The following is a 21,910-nucleotide window of genomic DNA, read 5'->3' on the forward strand; positions in this document are numbered from 1 at the left end:
CTGGCTTTTGCCTCCCAAGAAAATTATTTTCTTGTGCCCGTATCAAGCAGAGCCACAGAAGTGATCTCCGGGGTGAATTTCCTATCTCCCATTCAATCATCAAGATTTTTCTTGAAGAGTGCTATTGAACTTTGTTTGATATAGATAGGTAGTTTGTTCCAGAGTATGGGAAGTCTCTGAGACAGGAATCTATCCCTCCAGCATGTTCTGTTTATTGTGGTGACAAGGTTTAGGTCCCTAGAGCATGTAGCTCGAAGGGATTGGGATTTCTTTACATGGAGCATGTCCAACAGCTCTGTGTTTGACATAGCTTTGTATGTTAGGCAGAGATCGCCTCTGAGTAGGCAATGTGCGACAGAGTAAAGCTGGAGGTTTTTTTAGACAATCTGCATAGGGCATCTGTTTGAGGCCAGTAATCCTCTTTGTGAGGTATTTCTGTGGCCTTTCCAGTTGTTGTAGATGTCTTGTGAGGTACATACCAAAAGGGGCGTTGTACTCTATAATGGGTCTAATGAGTGATGAGTAGAGGGAAACAATGACCTTTTTTTTTCCTGGATGAGAAACCTTTTGTGATGAGGTGTGCCACGTAGAAGGATTTCCTGACTACTGTGGCGATGTGATTATCAAAGGAGAGACTACTGTCCACCTGTGTCCCGAGGTCACTTATCACACTTTCGGTGTTAAGTAGACTACCGCCTATGTGGTAGTTCATGGGTACAGAGGTTTTACCAAAAGGGATGACAATGCACTTTTTGGCAATGACCTTGAGGCCATGGCTTTGACACCAGGCATCTGTCTCTGTGAGGCCCTTTTGTAGGATGTCCACATCGTTAGGAGATTTGATTATGGCTCCTAGTTTGCAGTCGTCTGCGAACTTTGTTAGCCAAAGACCTTCTGTGTTAGCCTGTACTTTAGCCTGTACTTCAGACAGGTAGATACCAAACAGGAGAGGACCTAGGACTGAACCCTGCGGTACTCCACTTGTCACTGGTCTGAAGTTGGATTTACTGTCTGCTACTTTCACAGTGTGGGTGGGGTCAGTGAGCCAGTTGGCAACCCATCTTGTGACGTATGGATTTATACCTAGTTTAGTGAGTTTGTCTATAATTCCAGAGTGGGGGATGGTGTCAAAAGCTTCGGCGAAATCTAGATCGGCTGTGTGTACCACCTTACCCTCATCTACAGCTTTGGTGACCGCTTCAAAGAAGTCTATCAGGTTTAGGAGACATGATCTGCCTTTTACAAACCTGAACTGGATAGGGTCCAGAGTTTGGAGATTACCAATGTCATTGTTTATAAGTTCCATGATGATACGTTCCATTGCCTTGCAGACCAGGCTAGTCAGGCTAATGGGGCGGTAGTTCCCGGGGTCCGTGGTGGCTCCCCCTTTGTGGAGTGGGATAACCGTGGCTGTGCGCCATTCATTGGGCACAAAGCCTGATGTGAGGCTGTGATTGAACATGGTACTTAGGTGGGGTGCCAGTTCGTTCTGTAGTTCATGTAGAATGCAGCCTGGGATGTTTTCAGGTCCCATGGATGCTGTGTTCTTGGCTTTGGAGAGTGTGTTTTTTACCTATGCAGCCGTGATTACAGGTACTTTGCATTTTTCCGGTGTAGAGATGGGCCCTTTAGGGGATGAGAGAGGGGTAAAGTTAGCACTGAACCTAAATGCCAGGATGTTGGCAATATCAGTTGGTTCTGTATATTTAGTGCCATTGTGCTGTAACTCAGAGCAGATCTGAGTTTTGCCATTGAGGTTCTTGACATAGCTATAGAATGCTTTGTGGTTGTCTTTAGAATCAGTGGTGATTTTGTTTTCGTAACTAGCTTTGGAGGATTTTATGAGGGATCTCAGCTTCTTACTGAGGCTGACCACGGAGTCCCTCCAATCATGGGATTTTACTCTTTTTTGCAACAGTTTCTTTCTTCTGTTGTAGAGTTTGTTTATAGCAGGGGACCACCAGATTGGCTACCTTTTTTGGTTCTGTTAGGGATTGCATGGTCCATGCACTCGTGTAAGTGCTTATAAAGTGCATTTGTATAGGATTCAGCAGTTGTATCTCTATTGTCCGTCAGCATGGGTGTCGTGAAGTTTGCCACTTCTGTCTTAAGAAGCGTGAAGTTGGCTTTGGAGAAATTTTCTATGGTGGTTTCCCTAATGGGAGGTGGGGCTGGGATGTGGATGCTTGGGGTCGGATCTGACCATCGAGGAATTGACCTCTGGTGGGGAACACCAGTTGCCCATGTTGGTAATGACCAGCCTAGGATATTGTTGCCCCTGGTGAGGGTGTGGATAAGTTGATCCAAGGCATTGGAATTTATGAATTCCAGAAAACGTTGAGCACAAGAGTTGATACATGAGTAGTTTTCCCAGTTAATGGTGGGGTAGTTGAAATCGCCCATTGTTATGGTATTAGGTTGTACCCTAATATTTTCCAGTGTATCAAGAAATGAGGAGTGGGAATCCTGGGGCATGGTGGGGGATCTGTAGCAAGCTACAATTTGCATTGCGGTCTTGCCCAGAGGTAGTTGCACTTGGATAATCTCAGATGCATTATGCTGAGGACCTAACCTGCAGGTGTGGATATCCTTAATGAATATGGACACGCCTCCGCCTTTAGTGCTTCGGTCCAAGTTAGGTGGCCGAAAGGTGTGCTATGAATTATAGCCTGGTCATGCAGGGGTGCTGTCTGGAGCCTTGAACCAGGTCTCTATCACTGCACAGATGTCTGTGTTCTCCATTTTAAGGAGTGCCTCGAGTGAGTGCATTTTGAGGTTTAGACTTCTAGCATTGAGTAGCATTACCCTCAGATTTTGCTTGCTTGTACCTGTTACGGTGGTGAATTTGTCATTTGAATCTTGCCTAAAAAGGCACTATAGGGATGGCAAGAGCCTTAGCCAGTATCCGGAATCCCAAGGGCGACAGGTGCAGGCCATCTCTGGCAAAGCATCATGGTTTGTCGATCATGTCATCCCAGGCAGACAGATACTGGATCCCCTTAGAATGACACCAGAAGCTTAGCCAATTGCTGAAGTCAGTCTTTTTGTTCTTGTACTGTGGTATCATTCTGGGTGATGGCAGGATGGTACTCAGGGCTAGGGTTATACCTGCCTGGGCTACAACATCAGAAAGCTCCTCCATGTCTCTTTTCATGTAGTCCAGGGAGGTACATCTCAGGTCATTCACACCAACATGGACAATGACAGAGTCATATTTGTACTTGCTGTGGAGTGACCTGAGTGCATGCGTTATGTGGTGGATCCTGGCACCTGACAGGCAGCTGACAGTGACTTTCTCCTTGTTTAGCTTGGTGAGTGGAACATCAGTGTGCCTGACTATAGAGTCACCTATGACTAGAGTGTTAGGTACGTTGTTATGCCTTATGGGCTGTGGTTGAGTGGCACACTGAGTTTGTGGGGTGTGTGTCATGTGGGTTGTGTTGGGGGGGTGGAGGTTGCTTGCGTTTCTGCTTTGGAGGTCCCTGCTGCTTGGGTAGATTTTTTTTTGAGAGCCTCCATGAATGTAGGTGTGCGTTTTGTGTTTCTATGTGTGTGTTTTGGTGGTGTAGGTTTTGAGGGACTATGTGATGAGTGTGGTGTGGTGCAAGTGTTTACCTTCTCCTCTTGACTGTCTAGTCCAGTCTTGGGTAAAGAGAGCTTTGCTTCCAGTTTGGTTATATAAATGCATCTCTCACAGGTTGTAGTGTTGGGTGGTAGGAGGAGAGGGTTGTCTGTGTACATGAGGCAATTGCTGCATTGCCCCAAGATGCCCAGATTCATCAGGTAGACAGGAGAAAACATCGGAAGCTGACCCTTAGACATGCCTGGATAGGTGCTTATTTATTAAGTACTAAAAACTGTTTTCCTCTAGACAAGTGAGGAAAGTTGAGTGCTGTAGTAATTTGTAGCTTATTTAGTGCTTACCATGAGTTATGAACACGTGCTGAGCTCAAAGAAAGAGATTTGAGTGCTGAACCTAGAAAACTGGCTAGTTCTAAGAAACAAAAGCTAGAAGGCTTCCCTCCATCACTGAAAGGCTTGAGGGCTCAGAAGCTTACAAACATTCCTGGATATATCTGGACTAGACAACTTATAGGAAAAGCAGGAAACAAGCTTAGAATTTTTTTTTACATATATATATATATATATATATATATATATATATATATATATATACATACACACACATATTTTTATGTTTATAAAATATGTATGTCTGTATACACACACACACACCTCATTTTTCCCATTAGTGAACACAGGAAGAATGAGGGGCAAATAGAAGTTGTCAATAAAGTGGGAGTAGAGAAAGGAGGAGATTGCCATTTGTCTGCGAAGCACTTACCTTTGTTATCTGTGGTGAAATGAGAGCAAAGGGATTTCTTGAATGTCTTTAGGCTGTCACTGTTTTGGATAGCTTCAGATAGGGAGTTCTAGCTTGCAGGGATAATTTTACTGAATGATCTTTCACAGGTAATAAGAGTAAAATTAGCTCTTTTTAATTGGATAGCGTCAGAACCATGGAGCGTATAGGGGAACATTTAATGAAAGTTTATTGAACAGAGGTGGGCAGAAGTTTGAAAGTAAGAATGTTTTGGAGCGGGATGCTCTAACTCTTAACAGGTTGCCATTGTGCCTTACTCTGAGTGGTGGTACAATGATGTTCATTGTAGTTAGGTGATTGAATCTAAGCATTTGTTTAACATCTTGAAGATGTAAGGTTTTGTAGAGGTGCAGGTTGATAAGATTGGAAGACCGTAATATAGTCTGGGATATAGTATGTTAATGGCAGGAGAAAATTTGGCCTCTGTCATTTGCAAGTTGGAGATTCTGTAAGAGATTCTTGACTGTGAGAGAACTTTTCAGATATGCGTCTCAGTATGTTGGTAAATGTTTAGATGCTGGGTCTGGTTGAACAAACAACTAAGATATTTATGTTCTTTTCCTACAAGAAGTCTGCCTGAGGGATCAGACGTACTGAAGTGGTTTATCCATTGCATTTTTTGATGAGTGGTAAACGGTGTCAGTGAGGTTTTTTAGTGTTTACAGTGAATTTATTATTGTTGTGCCATTTCTAAATGGTAATAATGTTTTTTGGCGTTTTTTTGCAGAGTGGACTTTGTTTTCCCTCTCTGATTACTACACTGTCATCTGCCTTTAGTATGCATCTGGTATGAGGGAGGTCCCATGGAAGATCGTTTATGGAAAATGAAAAAAGGAGAGGAGCAAGGGATCCTTGAGGAACCCTTATTTTAGGTATTCCACAGGTATATGTGTTATTAGGGCCTAAGAGAGAAAATATGCCATTATGGAGGTAATTAGAGAACCTTCATTCTATGTTTCTTAGATTGCTGCTATGCTTGAAGACCAGATTGATTCCATAAAGCTTCTGAGACCTGTTTGGTGCTTCCATTGAGTTTGCAGTGAACTTTATTCAAAGGTTCCTGGGCAGGTTTTGATGCCCTTTCTTTCAGTCCATGTCCAGCATATAATGGTTAGGACCTGACAACTTCTAGATATGTTTTAAATTTCCTGGAGATTCTGTGTCTAGTTATATATCAGAGAGTTAGGAATTTTTTGAGAACTAGTGTCCTTTTGTGTTCATGAAGGAGACTCTAGTGACACCACTCTGTTTGAAAATGTGACTTGCATGCCAGTCATCATAAGGTTCATAACAGAATATGGAACCTGCTATGTCATCATTCAAAAGAACACAAGTTGTCTAATTTCACAAATGCAAACCATTGTGCAAAGACAAATTTCAACACTTTCAATAAAATCATTTTGTAGTGAAAGCTGCATGGGGTCTCTGCCGACAGTCCTGATGGTATAACCGTGCCACTCGTTACCCACAGATAGTAGCAAACTGGGTAGTTCTCATTAGAAGCATTTAACTGGATGTGTTGTCTGTGACACTAAAGCACTTTAAACTTCTGTAGCTGGATTTGTTTTGTCTTGACCCATGTGTAATTTCTATCTCTTTTCAGAACACTATGTGATAACCTGCGGAGGGAGAGAGACAGAGCAGTGAGTGATTTGGCTGAGGCACTTCGTAATCTAGATGACATGAGAAAACAGAAGAATGATGCAGTGAGGGAGATGAAGGAAATGAAGTAAGTACAGTTGCTTCTGGTAGTATAACCAGTTCAACATTGAAGACACTAGTTCACTGTTCAGCTGAAGAGATTACAGAATCTGAACTCAAGTGCTACTTCATTTATCAAGAAGGATTGCTGTGCTTCACTTCAGCATGTCATGCATTGGGCAAGTTAGGCCAGGTGTTCTACCCTGGTTAACAAATGAAAATAGTAAGTCAGAGTCTAGCAGGAGGAGCTGGTGGAGGTAAAAGAAGGAGCAGAAATATCAGGATGGTTTGAACATTTGCCGTACTGTGAGTTTTATTGAAATTTTATGTATAGGAGCAAACATATTAGCATAGTAAAACAAATAAGTGTCTACATCAATTTTTGCTATGTATATTAATGAAGTCTAGTAAACAGCCATAAAGTGATCATAGACCTCGGATAAATCATCTCTATTAATGTTTAATTTTTTTCCAGCAATTATATTCTGCAGTCATTTTGTTGTTTTCATCTTAATCGTAGACATGTTTTATGACACGTAACATTGAGAGTATTTATTAATTTTGTAAATGAAGATGTAATTCTTTGTATTAATTTTTCTCACAATTGTTGATAAGCTCCAGTGAAGTTGGAGTTGATATTTGAGTATACCTCTGAAAATTGTAGTATTAAACAGTTCCAAATGTTTACTAAATATAAATTTATCAGGCCACAGTACTTGGAGGGAATGTTGACATTTCCCCCCAAAAGTTGTAGAACTTTGCAGTCGTAAGCCATGTTGCTTTTATTAAGTATTTATAACTCCAACAACCAATATTTTCCTTTTTGTATGTAATTTAATTTCTATGTGGAGTGATAGTGATAAATGGTCTATACAGACTTCCTTGAGAATAATCTCCAAAATAAACATGGTATATTTTAGAGGTTATCTGTTATAGTTAAAGTTGAGCCACTCCTTTAAAGAATATAATGCAGTAGTTCTCTTTGATATGGAATTTTTTAGTTTTTAATACATATTTTGGAAAATATGATCTCCCTATCTCACAGCTTGTTTTCAAAATTGTTTTGAAAATCAAGAAGGGGGTAGATATTCCTTTTTTAAATATACCTGAGATTAGTTCAACTTGAAAGATAAGAACTGTCAATTGACTGGCACTATGAGCAGGCTTTCCTCATTCAAGTCATATTTACTCATTAAATAATTTGTGTTAAGCATTTTAGTCTCTCAACATTTGATTCCAAAACACTTCCAAGATGGCTGCACACAGATCAACAGCTTCATTTCAGTTCTCACAGTATGAAAAAAGAAACTGAGAAATAACAGTGTTACTGTCAACTTGAGTAAAATTCTGTTACTGGCTAGTAAGTACACTGTTATGTATGCCTGCAAAGAATAAGTTTAGAGAACTTTAAAGAACATCAACTAGAAAAGGTGAAGAGAAAATATGGACTGGGAAAAATCTTGCAGCTGTTCAGCAAAAAGCAGGTCAAACTTCAACGTTGGTACAAGAGATGGCTTCCCAGTAATTTAAAGAAAAAAATCAAATATTCTCGAAGGTGATTAAAATAAAGTAAACATTCAAGGAATGTATTAACTCAAGACACAGAAGGATGGAAGAAATAGAAGAAGCTTTAACTAGCTATTCAAAACAGTTGATAAAACTGCAAAAAATCAGAGGTTGAAATGTAGAAAAGGCTGGCTGAGTATGAGACTGCTCAGAAGAACTGTTTGAAAAAGTAATAGAGTTAGGAGTCAGAGCACACAGAGAAAACCTGAGATTTTCTGATGCACCAGAGAAGCTGGAAGGAACAGACTATTATTTTTATGAAAGCACAGATAAGCAACTGGACTGGTATTCTACATCAGGATTTGTTAATTGAAAGGCAATATCGAGTGTATGCTCCAAACCTGGCCACGAGAAAGCAGCCAAGACCTGTATTAGCAAAGATGCAGTCATAGCAGCAGAAAGAGCTTATCCTGAGAAAACTGTGGTTGAAGGGAAACGTATTAAAAATTGGAGACAGGAGAGTGTTTTGTGGAAATTATTATTCACTTTATACCAGTCAGAAGAGAATTAAATTTGTCCCATTAAATGTATTAAATAAAAAGAGCGATGGCAAGCAGAAGGAGACTCTGATTCTCATTTTTCTGACCATAAAGCTCACAGAGAGACTTTGCCAGTAAAACATTTTCCAGTGATCCAAAAGAAAATTCTTGAGACAGAAAAAAGCACGAGTCGAGTAAAATAATCAGGACTGCCTTGGACTTGAACCATAGTCTGTTGTTGGGAGATGGAGATTAACTAGAAGAAGACCAGCAGTACTGAAATTAGTGAGTAAATGTCAGATTATAAAGCATCAGTCACTTTTGTGAAATATGGCTTTGTAAGAAAAAGTGGATGAGAAAGATTTGACTTTTGTTGACTTTCTTAAACTTGTGAGTTGACTATAAAACACATAGCCCACTTTGTCATTAATGTTTAGAAGAACAATAAAATGGAAAAAGAGCAACTGTAAGTAAAACAGTTTTTCCTAATAGTATTTGTATAAAACATTTTATGATATAAATTGCATGTTACACAGTAAGGAAGTATTAAACAGTACATAGTCAGGAGTATTTTAAATTTGGGGGGGTGTCTTTTCAGTCACTGTTGTATGTGTTAAAGAATTAAACAAATACTTTTTTACTTGTAAGAAATATGGGCTTTACGGTGTAATAAGAGAAGAAAGCTGGACAAAAGCCAGTTTGAGTTAGTATGCTGTGATCTTGGGCTGCTGTGGTGGGGAGTGGAAGCGCACTGATTATATTATATGTGGGTCTATGTTTAGCTTTTGAATGAAACTTTCATTGAATGGCTAAATATCGAATGTTCAATCATTGAATGTTCATTTCAGCAAACGTATGAGATGGGGAGAGTAACTAGTTTTCCAACACTTCCCCGTAGCACACACTACATTATTTCAAACCTACCCAGATGGGGGGCTTCACCCCCCAACTATGCATACCAACTCAGAGGTCACAGTACAGTGGGGAAACGGGCTTTGAAATACTGCTGTGTGTGAGACTGGGAAGCATTGGCCAACCAGCTACTTTCGTCATCTAACACATTTGCTGAAATGAATGTTCGATGAATGAACGTTCAATGGATAGGGTTCAATGTTTAGCCATTTGATGAACGTTTCATTCGACAGCTAAATATAGACCCGTTGTATGTAGAATTAAGGTATTTTCTCTTATTGTTCACAAAGGTGAATGTCTGGATTAAGCCCTTGGTTTAATCTATAAACAATTTTATGTAAGCAAGTAGGCTTAAAAACAATACAGATGATGAAAGCCATGAAAAATGCAAAGTCTTGTGCATGTGCAATATTGGCATTTTTTATTATCTAATGTTCAGTGTGAGTCCAGAAGTCTACTGCTGAAGTCAAGTTGTATATTGGTTCTGAGTGAAATTGACAATTTCTTTCTGCATCTGCAGAGTTGTTAGCTATTTTTTCTCATTGTTGGCTACAGTTTCATGTGGGCAAGCTGTTTGTAGGTGCAAGTAATTTATCTTGAGAGTTCTGAACTTTTTTTGCTGAGGGAAATGCAAAATTTAAAAGTACAAAGGCAAGTAGTTCAATGAAAAATGAAGTTTGAAATTAGTGGAAATGAATGAGATAACAGCTTCCCTAGCAGCCTTAATACTTGAATGCATTTAATAGAACAGTGTACGATCTTCTTAGGGCTTAAAGTAAATATTTTTTGAATGTATACACGTTTTTTCACATCTGGGAAGGGAACTGAGATTAGAAAAGAACAGACAACAACCAGTTTAATTGAGAACACAGGTTGTAACACACACTTTAGCGCATGTAACCTTAATTTTAGGTTAAGTAATATCTGTTGGTGCAGCTGTTGATGTTTGACAATTGTTCCTGCCTGAAAGGTTAAACTTCATTTTTTTGAAGATGTACATTGTTTTTGGACATTTTTCTATGTTAATAGATTATGGAGGTCTGAAAATGTGTTTGGGCTTTTTTTGTTTGAGGGGTTTCCTTAAAACAAAATATTGAAAATATGAAAGAGGTTCAGATAGAGGTGAGATGAAACAACTGTGTAGAATATCAGCCTGCCAAAGATTAGTGTATACATGTAACACAAAAGTTGGAAATACACATTCAAAAAAACTCATGCATAATAAGTGGGAACAAATGCTTTTTGTCATAATGGATACACTATCCATATTATCTTGGAATGTAAATGACATTACAATTATAGACAAAAGGAAAGAAAATTGAATTATTTTAAAAAATGCAGAGTGTAAATAGCAGTGTTGCAGGAGACAAATTTGGAAAGAAATTAGCACATGAGTTTGACAAGGAAGGGATTTCAGGATGGATATTCATCAGAATATCAAGGATGTTTGCTCTGAGAGTGTTGATGGAGAAGTACAAAGAAGGTCAGAATGAGTTGCATTGTGTTTTTGTAGACTTAGAGAAAGCATATGACAGGGTGCCTAGAGAGAAGTTGTGGTATTGTATGAGGAAGTCGGGAGTGTCAGAGAAGTATGTAAGAGTAGTACAGGATATGTACGAGGGTAGTGTGACAGTGGTGAGGGTCTGCGGTGGGAGTGACAGATGTGTTTAAGGTGGAGGTGGGATTACATTAAGGATCAGCTCTGAGCTCTTTCTTATTTGCAGTGGTGATGGACAGGTTGACAGACGAGATCAGACAGGTGTCCTCATGGACTATGATGTTTGCAGATGACATTGTGATCTGTAGTGAGAGTAGGGAACAGGTGGAGGAGACCCTGGAGAGATGGAGATATGCTCTAGAGAGAAGAAGAATGAAGGTCAGCAGGACTAAGACAGAGTATATGTTTGTGAATGAGAGGGAGGATAGAGGAATGGTGAGGATGCAAGGAGTAGAGGTGGCGAAGGTGGATGAGTTTAAATACTTGGTATCAGTAGTTCAGAGTAATGGTGAGTGTGGAAAAGAGGTGAAGAAGAGAGTACAGGCAGGATGGACTAGGTGAAGAGTGTCAGGAGTGATTTGTGACAGACGAGTACCAGTAACAGTGAAAGGGAAGGTCTGCAAGAGGGTAGTGAGACCAGCTATGTTATATGGGTTGGAGACAGTGCCTTTGACAAAAAGGCAGGAGTTAGAGAGCTGGATGTGGCAGAGTTAAAGATGTTAAGATTTGCAATGGGGGTGATGAGGGTGCAAAGGATTAGGAATAAGTATATTAGAGGGTCAGCCCAGGTTTGGAGACAAAGCCAGAGAGGCAAGATTACGTTGGTTTGGACATGTGCTGAGGAGGGATGCTGAGTATATTGGGAAAAATATGCTAAGGATGAAGCTACCAGGTAACAGGAAAAGAGGAAGGCCTAAGATAAGGTTTATGGATGTGGTGAGAGAGGACATGCAGGTGGTTGGTGTGACAGAGCACGATGCAGAAGACAGGAAAAAATGGAAACAGATGATCCGCTGTGGCGACCCCTAACGGGAACAGCTGAAAGAAGATGATGATGATCAAGGACCTAGGAAAAGCGGGAGTAATCATACTAATTGCTAGAGGGGCTACAATAGTGATAGAAGAGGAGAAAATATAGTAATGGTAGATTTATAGTAGTAAATGGCTATTGGTAGTGGAAGAGGATTACACTGGCTTGTATTTATATTCCACCAAAAACTGCTGTTTTGGAGCTTAAGAAAATTTTTGATGAAATAATCAGCTTTCAGCAAGGAAAATTATATCCAGTTTTGTCATTTTCATGTGATGTTCTTCGTGTTTCACTGTTGCAGTCATTACATTTGGGTAATCTGCTGGCAGGTTGCCCTCAGTCGGCCTGAATTCCGAAGTCTTGGGTCCTGCGTCGGTTGCTGTCTCCTCTTCCATGACGTCAGGTGTATAAAACATGCAGTCAACGCCATTTTCTTTAGTCTTTCTTGTTGCGCGGTGCCCGAAGCAGAAGCATTTCGCAAGTGCCGGTCGACCGACTACTGAAATGTTTGCGTTTGAGTTTCAGAACCGAAGTCTTCAATAAAGCTAAGTACCCCGTTGGGGAAACTTTTTTTCTTGCTTTTTACCGATGTCAGAAAAAGTTAATAATTGTATTACTTGTGGGAAGCAAATACCTCATAAGGATTTCCATTTATACTGTATTCCTTGCCTAGGCCCTGATCACAACGTGCTTGGCTGTCGGTTTTGTGCTAGATTTAACCAACGCAGTATTAAGCGTCGGTATATTTTTGCATCTAAGTATTTTGGAAACAGATTTAACTACCCAGAAATGTCATCGGATAGCAATCCAACTACCAGAGTACATAAAAACGCAAAGAAAAGGACAGAGAAAGGCAGTCGAGATCCAAAACCGACGACAAAGCTTCTCCAAAGCCAGTCGCTGGTTCGCCGGTACTCAGTGAGGCGCTTTCTCAGCCCCTGATACCTGCTACCTTCGAGTCACAGGCCTCTACCGACACTCATGTGGAGTCCGGCATGCTGCAAGAAACTCGGGGTATTGAACCGACGGATGTATCTCCCTTGGATGGGTCCGGAGCCGCTGAGCAGGCACCGGCTTCTGAGGGTGTATTCAGACCACAACATTTTTATATCAAACCGACGAAAGCTGCAAAACCAAAGGCAAAGACACCTTCAAAAACTAAAAAAACGACACCTGAGCCACGTGCACAAGCCTGTATGCCTAAAAAACAGATGATCAAAATGGCTGAAGACCTTATTACCTTGATCAGGAGTACCCATACCCCTCCAGATAAGAGGCCTAGGCAAGACACTGACTGTGAATCTTCAGATCAGGTTTCGATTTCTTCTGATTCCTCTTTTGATCAGGAATTATCTTTACCTCCCTATGAGGATTCTGATGCTGAGGAGTCCATTCCATCTGCATCTCCTCCTGAGGATTATTCATTTGGAGAAACCTTGCATACTTTGAGGGAGCATTTTCACTGGGAGAGTCAAGACTTCTCAGAATCAAAAAAGAGGCTCAGGGATTTCCTCCTTCTCCCTCAGCACAAGCCTTTAGCCATTCCCCCTGTGTTAGACATTGTGGATGATGTTTTTTCGGAGTCAAGCCTGACCCCTGACTCTTTACCTCCGGCTCCCTGTAAGCCTGACAGGTATTACAGGGTCCTTGACTCTCATAAATTTCTATTTAGAAACCCTGCTGCTGATCCTGAAACTATTTCACAGGGTCCAAAGGGAGTTTAGGCCTCAACAGCAAAAAACCCTATCCCCTCTGACAGAGATTCAAGGGCGCTGGACAGATGGGGAAAAAAGGTTTATACATCTGCAGCCTTGGCAATCAGGGACTTAAACTGTCAATTTCATATGCTTAAGTACCAACAACATGTTATGGGATTGCTGAAACAGAAAATGATGTTGATTTCAGAATGTGCAGAAAATAAGGAATTGCAGGAATTATTGCATGCAGCTGAACAAGTTGGAAAGCATACTTTGCAATGTGGTTTTGATTCTTTAGAGGCTTCCTGCATGGCCGCAGTTACAGGATCTGTGATTGTATGCCTTGTTATAGGAACAACATTTGCCTGATCATGTTAAAGCTAAATTGCTAGATGCACCTTTACAGCATGATTCTCTGTTTGGTATTAAGGCAGAAGAGGTTTTAAAGAAAATGGAAGACAAAGCTAATTCTATGCAAACTGTTAAAGATTTCTTGCAAGCGCAGCCACCTAGATTCAGCAGACACTGGCCTACAAAAAATTGGTCCTTTCCTGTGTCAGGCAGAGCTCAAAGGGGCGAATCCAGACGCCCTAAGGGTTCCAGATACCAGACGCAGGATTCATACAGGTCTAAGCAATGGGGCGCTTCTGCCTCCAAATCTGGAGGAGATAAAGTGCAAACCTACAGAAAACAGTCCCAATGACTTCCCTCTGCCTACACCAAGCACTTATCTGTTGGCAGCACCCATAGGGGGAAAATTAGCAGTTTTTGCTCAAAATTGGCAATTAATAACCCAGGACAAATGGGTACTGAACATCGTATCACAGGGATACAGATTCCATTTCCACACTCTGCCAATGACAAATGGTTGGCCAGATCTGCCAAAAAACCAATGGGCAGAGACAGGTTACGTCCCTCATGGATATGGGGGCCGTTCAGACAGTACCAGAACAGGAAAAAGGACAAGGTTTTTACTACTGTTCTTGGTACCCAGAAAGGACAAGTTCCGGCGGCCAATACTGGATTTATCGATTTTGAGCACATACCCGGAAATTCCAAAATTCAAAATGCTCTCCTTGCAACAGCTTCTGCCCATGCTGGGCAAGAATGCTTGGCTAGTGACATTAGACCTAAAAGAGGCATACCTGCCTGTCCCAATAAGACAATCATGCAGAAGATACCTCAGATTCAAGGCTGGCTTAATGCATTACCAATTCTCTGCACAGCCCTTTGGCTTATCCACTTGCTCCCAGGGTCTTCACAAAGTGCCTGGCACCAGTAATTGCATTTGCAGACGAAAACGTATACAAATATATCCTTACTTGGACCGACTGTCTCATTCAAGCAGAGTGCAAGGACATTCTTCTTCAACACCTGGCATTTGTAAAAAGGCTTCTAACATGCCAAGGGTACACAATAAATGAAAATAAATCACAACTGGTACCCTCTCAAAAGATAACATTCCTGTGTGCAAGCTTGAGTACAACTGCCCAGATGGCTTACCTCACACCAGACAAGCAAAGGCAACTGGCTACTTACTTCAAACTGATGGCAACAAAAACCCAGTTATCTGCAAGACAAATTCTGCAGGCTTTGGGCTTCATGGCATCATGCATCCTACTGATTCCATATGTGAGATTGCATATGAGGAAACTTCAGTGGTACCTTAAAAGTTTATGGAGTCAGCATTCACACAGTCTGTAAACAATGATTCCTCTCAACCCCTGCCTGCAGCAGGAGTTTCTATGGTGGGCAAAGGCCTGTCACCAAAACATGGGATGGCCCTTCACTCTACTCCCTGCCAGCCAAACCTTAATAACAGACGTATCCGATTATGCCTGGGGGGCCCACATGGCAGGAAAATGCATTCAAGGCATATGGACCCCAAACCAAATGCATCTACATATCAACCAGAAAGAGATGGTAGCTGTTCAAAATGCCCTAACAGCTTTCAAGGACTTACTTCATCCAAGGCAACTACTGATAAAGACGGACAACACCACAGTCATGTGGTATATAAACAAGCAAGGGGGCACACACTCGTACCCTTTTTGCAGACTAGCCATGGCACTGTGGGACACAGCTTTGTCCTACGAAATACATCTCTAAGCTCAATTCCTGCCAGGAAAGCAAAATACTCTGGTAGATGATTTAAGCAAAAACCTTATGGACCGTCACGAGTGGAAACTAAATCCACAAGTCTTCAGCATGATAACAGAGAAATGGGGGAGCCCAGACATATATCTATTTGCCTCTCCTCAGAATTATCAATTGAAAAAATTCTGCACAACGAGTTATCACAGACAAGCATGGAAAGTGGACGCCTTTCCTCCTCTGCCTCTTCTTCCCAAGGTCCTCCTAAAAGTCAGACAAGAGAAGCCAAAGATGATATTAATTGCCCCGGACTGGCCCCGCCAATACTAGTACCCAGTCCTAAGGAACCTGTCTCAATACCCAGCTTGGACCGTACCTCAAAGACCTCAACTACTGTCCCAGCAAAGCAATCAGATCCTGCACAATCAACTCCAGACACTGAACCTGGCAGCATGGCTGATCATGTAGTTATACAAACAACTCCTCTCAGTAAAGCTGTGATGGATGTCATTTTGGAAGCTAGAAGGCCTAGTACTAGAAAATGTTATGCTGATAAACGGAAGAGATTCTGTGCATGGAGTCAAGCACAAGGAACTAATACAGCAGAACCAAATATTCCTCAGATATTACAATACTTAACTGAGATGCTTGACAAAGGCCTATCTTTCTCATCAATTAAAATCCATGCCTATGCCATTTCGGCTCATTACCATACAGAGCCACCAATCTTTTCTCATCCTTTACTAAAGCAGTATCTTAGAGGAGCCAAAAATTTAAGGCCTCCTAGAAGATCACCATTACCTGCATGGGACCTCAATTATGTATTGGAAAAGCACACCCTGCCTCCATTTAAACCAGCTGTTACCGCTGATATAAAGTTCTTATCATGGAAAACAGCTCTGCTACTAGCAATTACTTCAGCAAGAAGAGTTTCATAGCTAGAGGCCCTCATCGCTGTAGAGCCTTTTATCATATTTTACCCAGACAGGGTGTCTCTGAGGACAAATCCTACATTTATGCCTAAGGTGGTTTCCAATATGGCTCTTAACGAAACAATTCATCTGCCAACCTTTTTATCCAAATCCACAGAACAAGGGGGAGAGAATTCTGCATTCCTTGGATGTACACAGACAGCTAAGATTCTACTTGAGCAGGACTAAAGCTCTAAGAAAAACTGAGCAATTACTAGTGACATATGCTGCAGGATCAGAAGGAAAGGCTATTTCAAAGCAGACAGTTTCAAAGTGGATAAGCCACAGCATCCGTTTCTGCTACTTACACCATGGTATACCTGTGCCCAAGGGCATTAGGTCTCATTCCACCAGAGCTGCAGCTACTTTAGCAGCATTTCTCAGAGGAGTACCGACCAAAGACATTCTAGAGGCTGCTACTTGGAGTTCTGTTCACACCTTTACAAAGCATTATCATTTGCCTCTCTACTCTAAGTCCAGGGCAGGCTTTGCTACTGCAGCTCTGCAGGGCCTTATAACTGCACTTAATGCTGTTTAGCTCCAGCCTCCCGACCACAGCTTTGGGATTCTACCAAAATGTAATGACTGCAACAGTGAAACACGAAGAACATAGTACATTTGTGTACACTTACCATAAATGTAGATGTTCGAGTGTATTCACTGTTGCAGTCCAGGTTACCCATCCGCCATCCCCCAGTCATTCTGGAGTTTATCTTTCCTTCTCTATCTTCTACAACCTATGTGGTGTATTTGCTTGTAGATGAAGGTAAAGTTTATATTTATGCATGTACATATATATTTTTATATATTTTTGCTACCTTTTTGGGGGCACATGACATCGAGAGTGAAAGAGCAAGGGTTTTGTTTTTTTGGGTTCAAGTGGAGGCAGCACTCTGTAAACCATTGTTCTACTGTATTAAACACCTTTTGGGTTAGGGACTGTAGTTCAGATGTAGAAGTGGCCGAGCATATTAATGTGGAATCATCAGCATATTGTATACAGGTAGCTTGAGGAATTACTGAGTGAAGGTCGTTAATAAAAATTTAGAATAGAAGAGGTCCTAATATGGAGCCTTGAGGGACACCAAGGGTAATGGAGAGATGGGGAGATAGATTGTTGTCCCATAGCACAGCCTGCTGTCTATTATCTAAGCAGGATTGGAACCATTTTATAGCCGATGCATCTAGTGAAAGGGATTTGAGGATACTTATAAGTATCTGGTGGTTAACCATATCAAATGGTTTTGAAAGTTCGATAAAGAGTGCAGAGGAAAGAATGTTGTTGTTACGGTTTTTATTAATGCAGTCAGAAAAGGATAAGAGGGCAGTGGTAGTACTGTTGAAGTGAAGCATAAGGGCCTGCCATATTCTCTGCTTAAAAAGTAGCTGATTTTGGAGGATGAGACCAGTGTGGCTTCAAAGGACAGCTTTTTTCAGACTAGACATGGTTTATCAATGGCTTTCTTATGAATTGTGCAGGGGCAGTGAGGTTTGGCAGTTTTGAGGAATGGCATAAATAGTTTGTGATGCAGTGTGTGTCCCCCTTCACCGGGTGGGATTGGGAAACAGTTCAGGCAATGTCAAGGAGGAATAGCATCTCTTAACTCTGGACTTTGTGCACCACTGTGGAGTAATGGAGGAGAGAGATTTTGTGCAGTGTCAAGGGTGTGCATCATTGGTCTTAGAATTTCTATGTATGGTTCATAGATTTGGTGAACAAGCTCAAGGGCTGTTGACCCTCGAGGAGCACGATTCTGGTGGATCTCATGTTGGAACTTGTAGGTGCTTATGAAGTCATCCAGTTCCTTCTTAAAGGTGTGGCTTGTTAGTCTGAAATTAATTGGGAAGGTGAGATTATTCCACATATTGAAGTCTTTGAGCTAGGAGGTTTTCATGTTTCATGGTGTGGTCGATAATGTTCAGGTCACAAGGGGGCATTCTGAGCAGAGGTTGAGGTGCTATGCGTGTTTGTAATGCTGTGCATATCAGATACAGGTCCTCTCTAAGAAGGCATTGATGCAGAGAAGAGAGAGTTGTTGCAGTCTTTGCATGCAAGACAAGTCTTAAGCCCCGTGATCCTTTTGTGAGATATCTTTGTACTTTTTCTGATATCTCCAGATGGTATTTGAGTAAGTTAGAGAACAAGATACAACATTCCCTAATTAGTGTTCTAAGAGCTGTGTGTGGAGGTGTAGTTACTTCTGTGGCAGGGCTCTTCACCACACAGATGATTAGGTTGGCAGCTACATTCACTTTGCAGAAAGTAGTGGCTATATGAAGGATCGTCTACAAAGACTCCACAGTCTTTCACTGTTTCGTCCACTTTCAGCTGTTACTTGTAAACAATGTATGAAGTTGGCACTTTTTTCTCTTTTTGGGCAGATGCCAGAGTGCTGCATTTTTGATGTTGAAAACATGGTAATTTCTACTATGTCATTTCTGTGTAACATTAAGCCCTATTTGAAGGTTAAAGATGTCACCATAGTTATAGGCAGTGCTTTTGAGTTTGCAGTTATTTATGTGTTTTGTGAGCAAGACAATGGAGTCAGTTTTGACATTTGAGAAAAATATGCCAAAAAAAGAGTGGTCCCAGGACAGAGCCTTGGGGATCTCCATTGGTGATGGGATGGCAAGAGCAGAAGTCCTTGTGTTCTGATTTACTGCGTACATCACCAATTGTGGACACAAGTTCTTATGGCTTAATTTACCTTCATATTCCTTAATATATGCATGAGTTACATGTGCAACATATTGTTGAATGCTTTAGCCAGATTAAGGTAAGATTCGTGGACAGACAAGCCTTCATCTGTGGGAGTCTGTCACATAGACAAAAAAACATATGAAGAGAGACATCATGGAGCTCTCAGAACGTGTGTCCCAGGCTGGTATGAGACTAGCATTGAGCAGTATTTTACCTCCTCCAGAGAAGATGCCACAGTACGAACAAGTGATGAATGAGTTTAATAATTGGTTTAGTTTCTGGTGTCATTCTAAGGGGTGCAGTATTTGTCAGCATAGAAAGAGATGGTCAACAGACCACTCTGCTTTGCAAGGGATGGTCTGCACCTCTCCCCTCTAGGATTTCAGATATTAGCTAAAGCATTGTCTTCCCCCATAGTGCCTTTTTTAGTCAATGTCAGACTGAAAGTACTTCCAACATTGCAAATCAAAACCAAGAAAATCTGAAGGTATTACTGCTCAATGCTAGGAGTCTAAACAAATAACTCCACTCCCTAGAAGCTCTATTCACTGTAGAGAATCCTGATGTTTGTGCGGTCACTGAGACATGGTTTAAAATCACAGGGACCATGCCAACAGTGCAAAGTTATAATGCCTTCCACACATTTAGACCAGCTGCTAAACAAACAGGGACTAAAGGTTATACCTCATGGTTGGTCAAACAGGACAATGCACTTGCATTATTCTATGTTCAAATCACCACATATAAAATCCAGTACCACTTCCTTGCAAGCTGTAGGTGCCCCTTTGTGACCCTGAAACCCATACCATGTGTTTAAACTTATTAGAAACGCTCACCGTTCAACCCATTACCATATTCATGGGCGACTTTAATTATCTCACTATTAACTGGAAATCCTATACGACACCAAATGTACAGGCAGAGAGATTTCTGGATTTTGTAAACACAAACTGTCTGGACAAGATTGTCAGTACACCAGCCAGCGGTGCAACCATACGTGATCTGCTCCTCACTGATATGGGAGAGTGCTGCACACCCCCAAGTGTGATGTCTTCCCTGGTAAGGTCAGACAACAAAATAGTCTCCTTTGAAGTAAAAATAGAACCTGGACCCCCAGCTAACCCTGGAAAGTTCAGGAACTTACCCTATGGCTAACTTCCTGCTATTAAGTGATAACCTGGCAAAATTTCAAGTGCCCATAAAGCCTGAGAACACTGGTGCCTATACAGAGCTGTCCACAGAAACCCTATACAAGCATGTTAATAGCTGCATAGAGGCAGCTGTACCCACCAGGACGAAGTACAGAACTGATTCAAAAAACAAGCCACCCTGGTGGAATCACAGAATCAATAGGCTATATAATGAAAGGAAGAAAATCATGGCAAAAATTAGGAGGTGCAGCACCCAGCAGGATAAAAGCACTCTCACCAAACTAAGTAAACAACTCAGAGGACAAATAAAGTGTACTAAAGCCAAATTTGAGGTAATTTGGCCTCCCAGGCCAAGTACAACCACAAGGCATTCTTTCGCTATGTCTGCAACTCAAAGGCAGTACACAATTGTGTGCAGTGCTCATTGTAAATTGAGCCACCTGTACTGAGTCAGAAGATGTAGCATACCAAATTCAGCTCCAACTTTACCTCTCTTTCCCCTTCGACCTTCCTTTTCTCTACAGGTGGATGCAGTTAATTAGGAAATGACTGAACTATGAACTCTGAGACATGTTTATTAAGAAATGCAGTAATTAGCATTTGAAGGGGAACTGACAAAGTGCTATGAAAAATAAGTGGTTTGACCCCGATGAAAGTGAACCAAACCCAGCAGCCTTCAGCACTTTAGTATTAACTATAACCATGCACAGTTTAATTTATTTATTTGAGAGTATCCAGTGCATTTTTTCTTAAATCTAAAAAGAAAAAAAACAGTTAACTGAGGACATGCATGTTTTTTACATCTGGGAGGGAAATAGATATAGGACAAGGTTAGATGGTATCAGTGCGAGAGGAAACGCAGGCTGTAGCATGATTACATTTACACAGGCTGTAGCACGATTACATTTACACAGGCTGTAGCACAATTACATTTACGCAGGCTGTAGCACGATTACATTTACGCAGGCTGTAGCACGATTACATTTACGCAGGCTGTAGCATGATTACATTTACGTAGGCTGTAGCACGATTACATTTACACAGGCTGTGGCACGATTACATTGACACAGGCTGTAGCATGAGTACATTTACACAGGCTGTAGCACGATTACATTTACACAGGCTGTAGCACGATTACATTTACATAGGCTGTAGCATGATTACATTTAAATTTAAAGTAAGTAAAGCCTGTGTGTATAACTGGCAAATTTGAGTAACTTCTGGCATATAGGAAAGGGCAAATTCCCTTTTTGGAAAGTGTATATAGTGTTGTGTCTGTTTTCTTCCCTGTGAGTTAAAAGAAGTTGTATTTATTTATTTATTTTTGTTTCTTACATGTTTTTGTTGAAGTGAAAAATGCTGGGAAATGCGACGTGGGTTCATATAGAGATGCAAAGCAGCAACTGCATGCGAGATTATCAGCCTGCCAAGCATTATTGTGTGTGTGTATGTTGTAAGTTGGAAACCTGTATCCAAAAGAACTGTCATGCAGGATATGTGAAAGTAATAGCTTTTTATCAGACTGATTGTACGACATGGAAAAAAAGATTCTGTTATGGCAGCTAAGGATATGTGAGAAGAGAATAAGCAAAAGATATACAAAAGCTGGAGGGCGGCACAGTGGTGCAGTGGAGTGTGTTATCACCTCACAGCAAGAGGTTCCCCAGTTCAATTCTTGGCTGGGGTACCTTCTGTGCAGAGTCTGCACATCCTCCCTGTGTTTGCA

At 41.2% G+C, this 21,910-nt stretch overlaps 1 protein-coding gene across 1 annotated transcript in view; it reads left to right on the top strand.

The window, feature by feature from the left end:
• The window catches only part of DLG5 (discs large MAGUK scaffold protein 5), a 3,463,687-nt gene that overhangs the window by 1,052,304 nt on the left and 2,389,473 nt on the right, over nt 1-21,910 (top strand). Inside the window, exon 11 of the mRNA XM_044055764.1 lies at nt 5,988-6,113. Coding sequence (XP_043911699.1) covers nt 5,988-6,113 — 126 coding nt within the window. The remainder of the gene's footprint in view (nt 1-5,987; nt 6,114-21,910) is intronic.

The sequence above is a fragment of the Protopterus annectens genome, chromosome 14.part0 (genome assembly GCF_019279795.1).
Source record: "Protopterus annectens isolate FY-2018-M chromosome 14.part0, PAN1.0, whole genome shotgun sequence".
Classification (NCBI taxonomy): Eukaryota; Metazoa; Chordata; order Ceratodontiformes; family Protopteridae; genus Protopterus; species Protopterus annectens.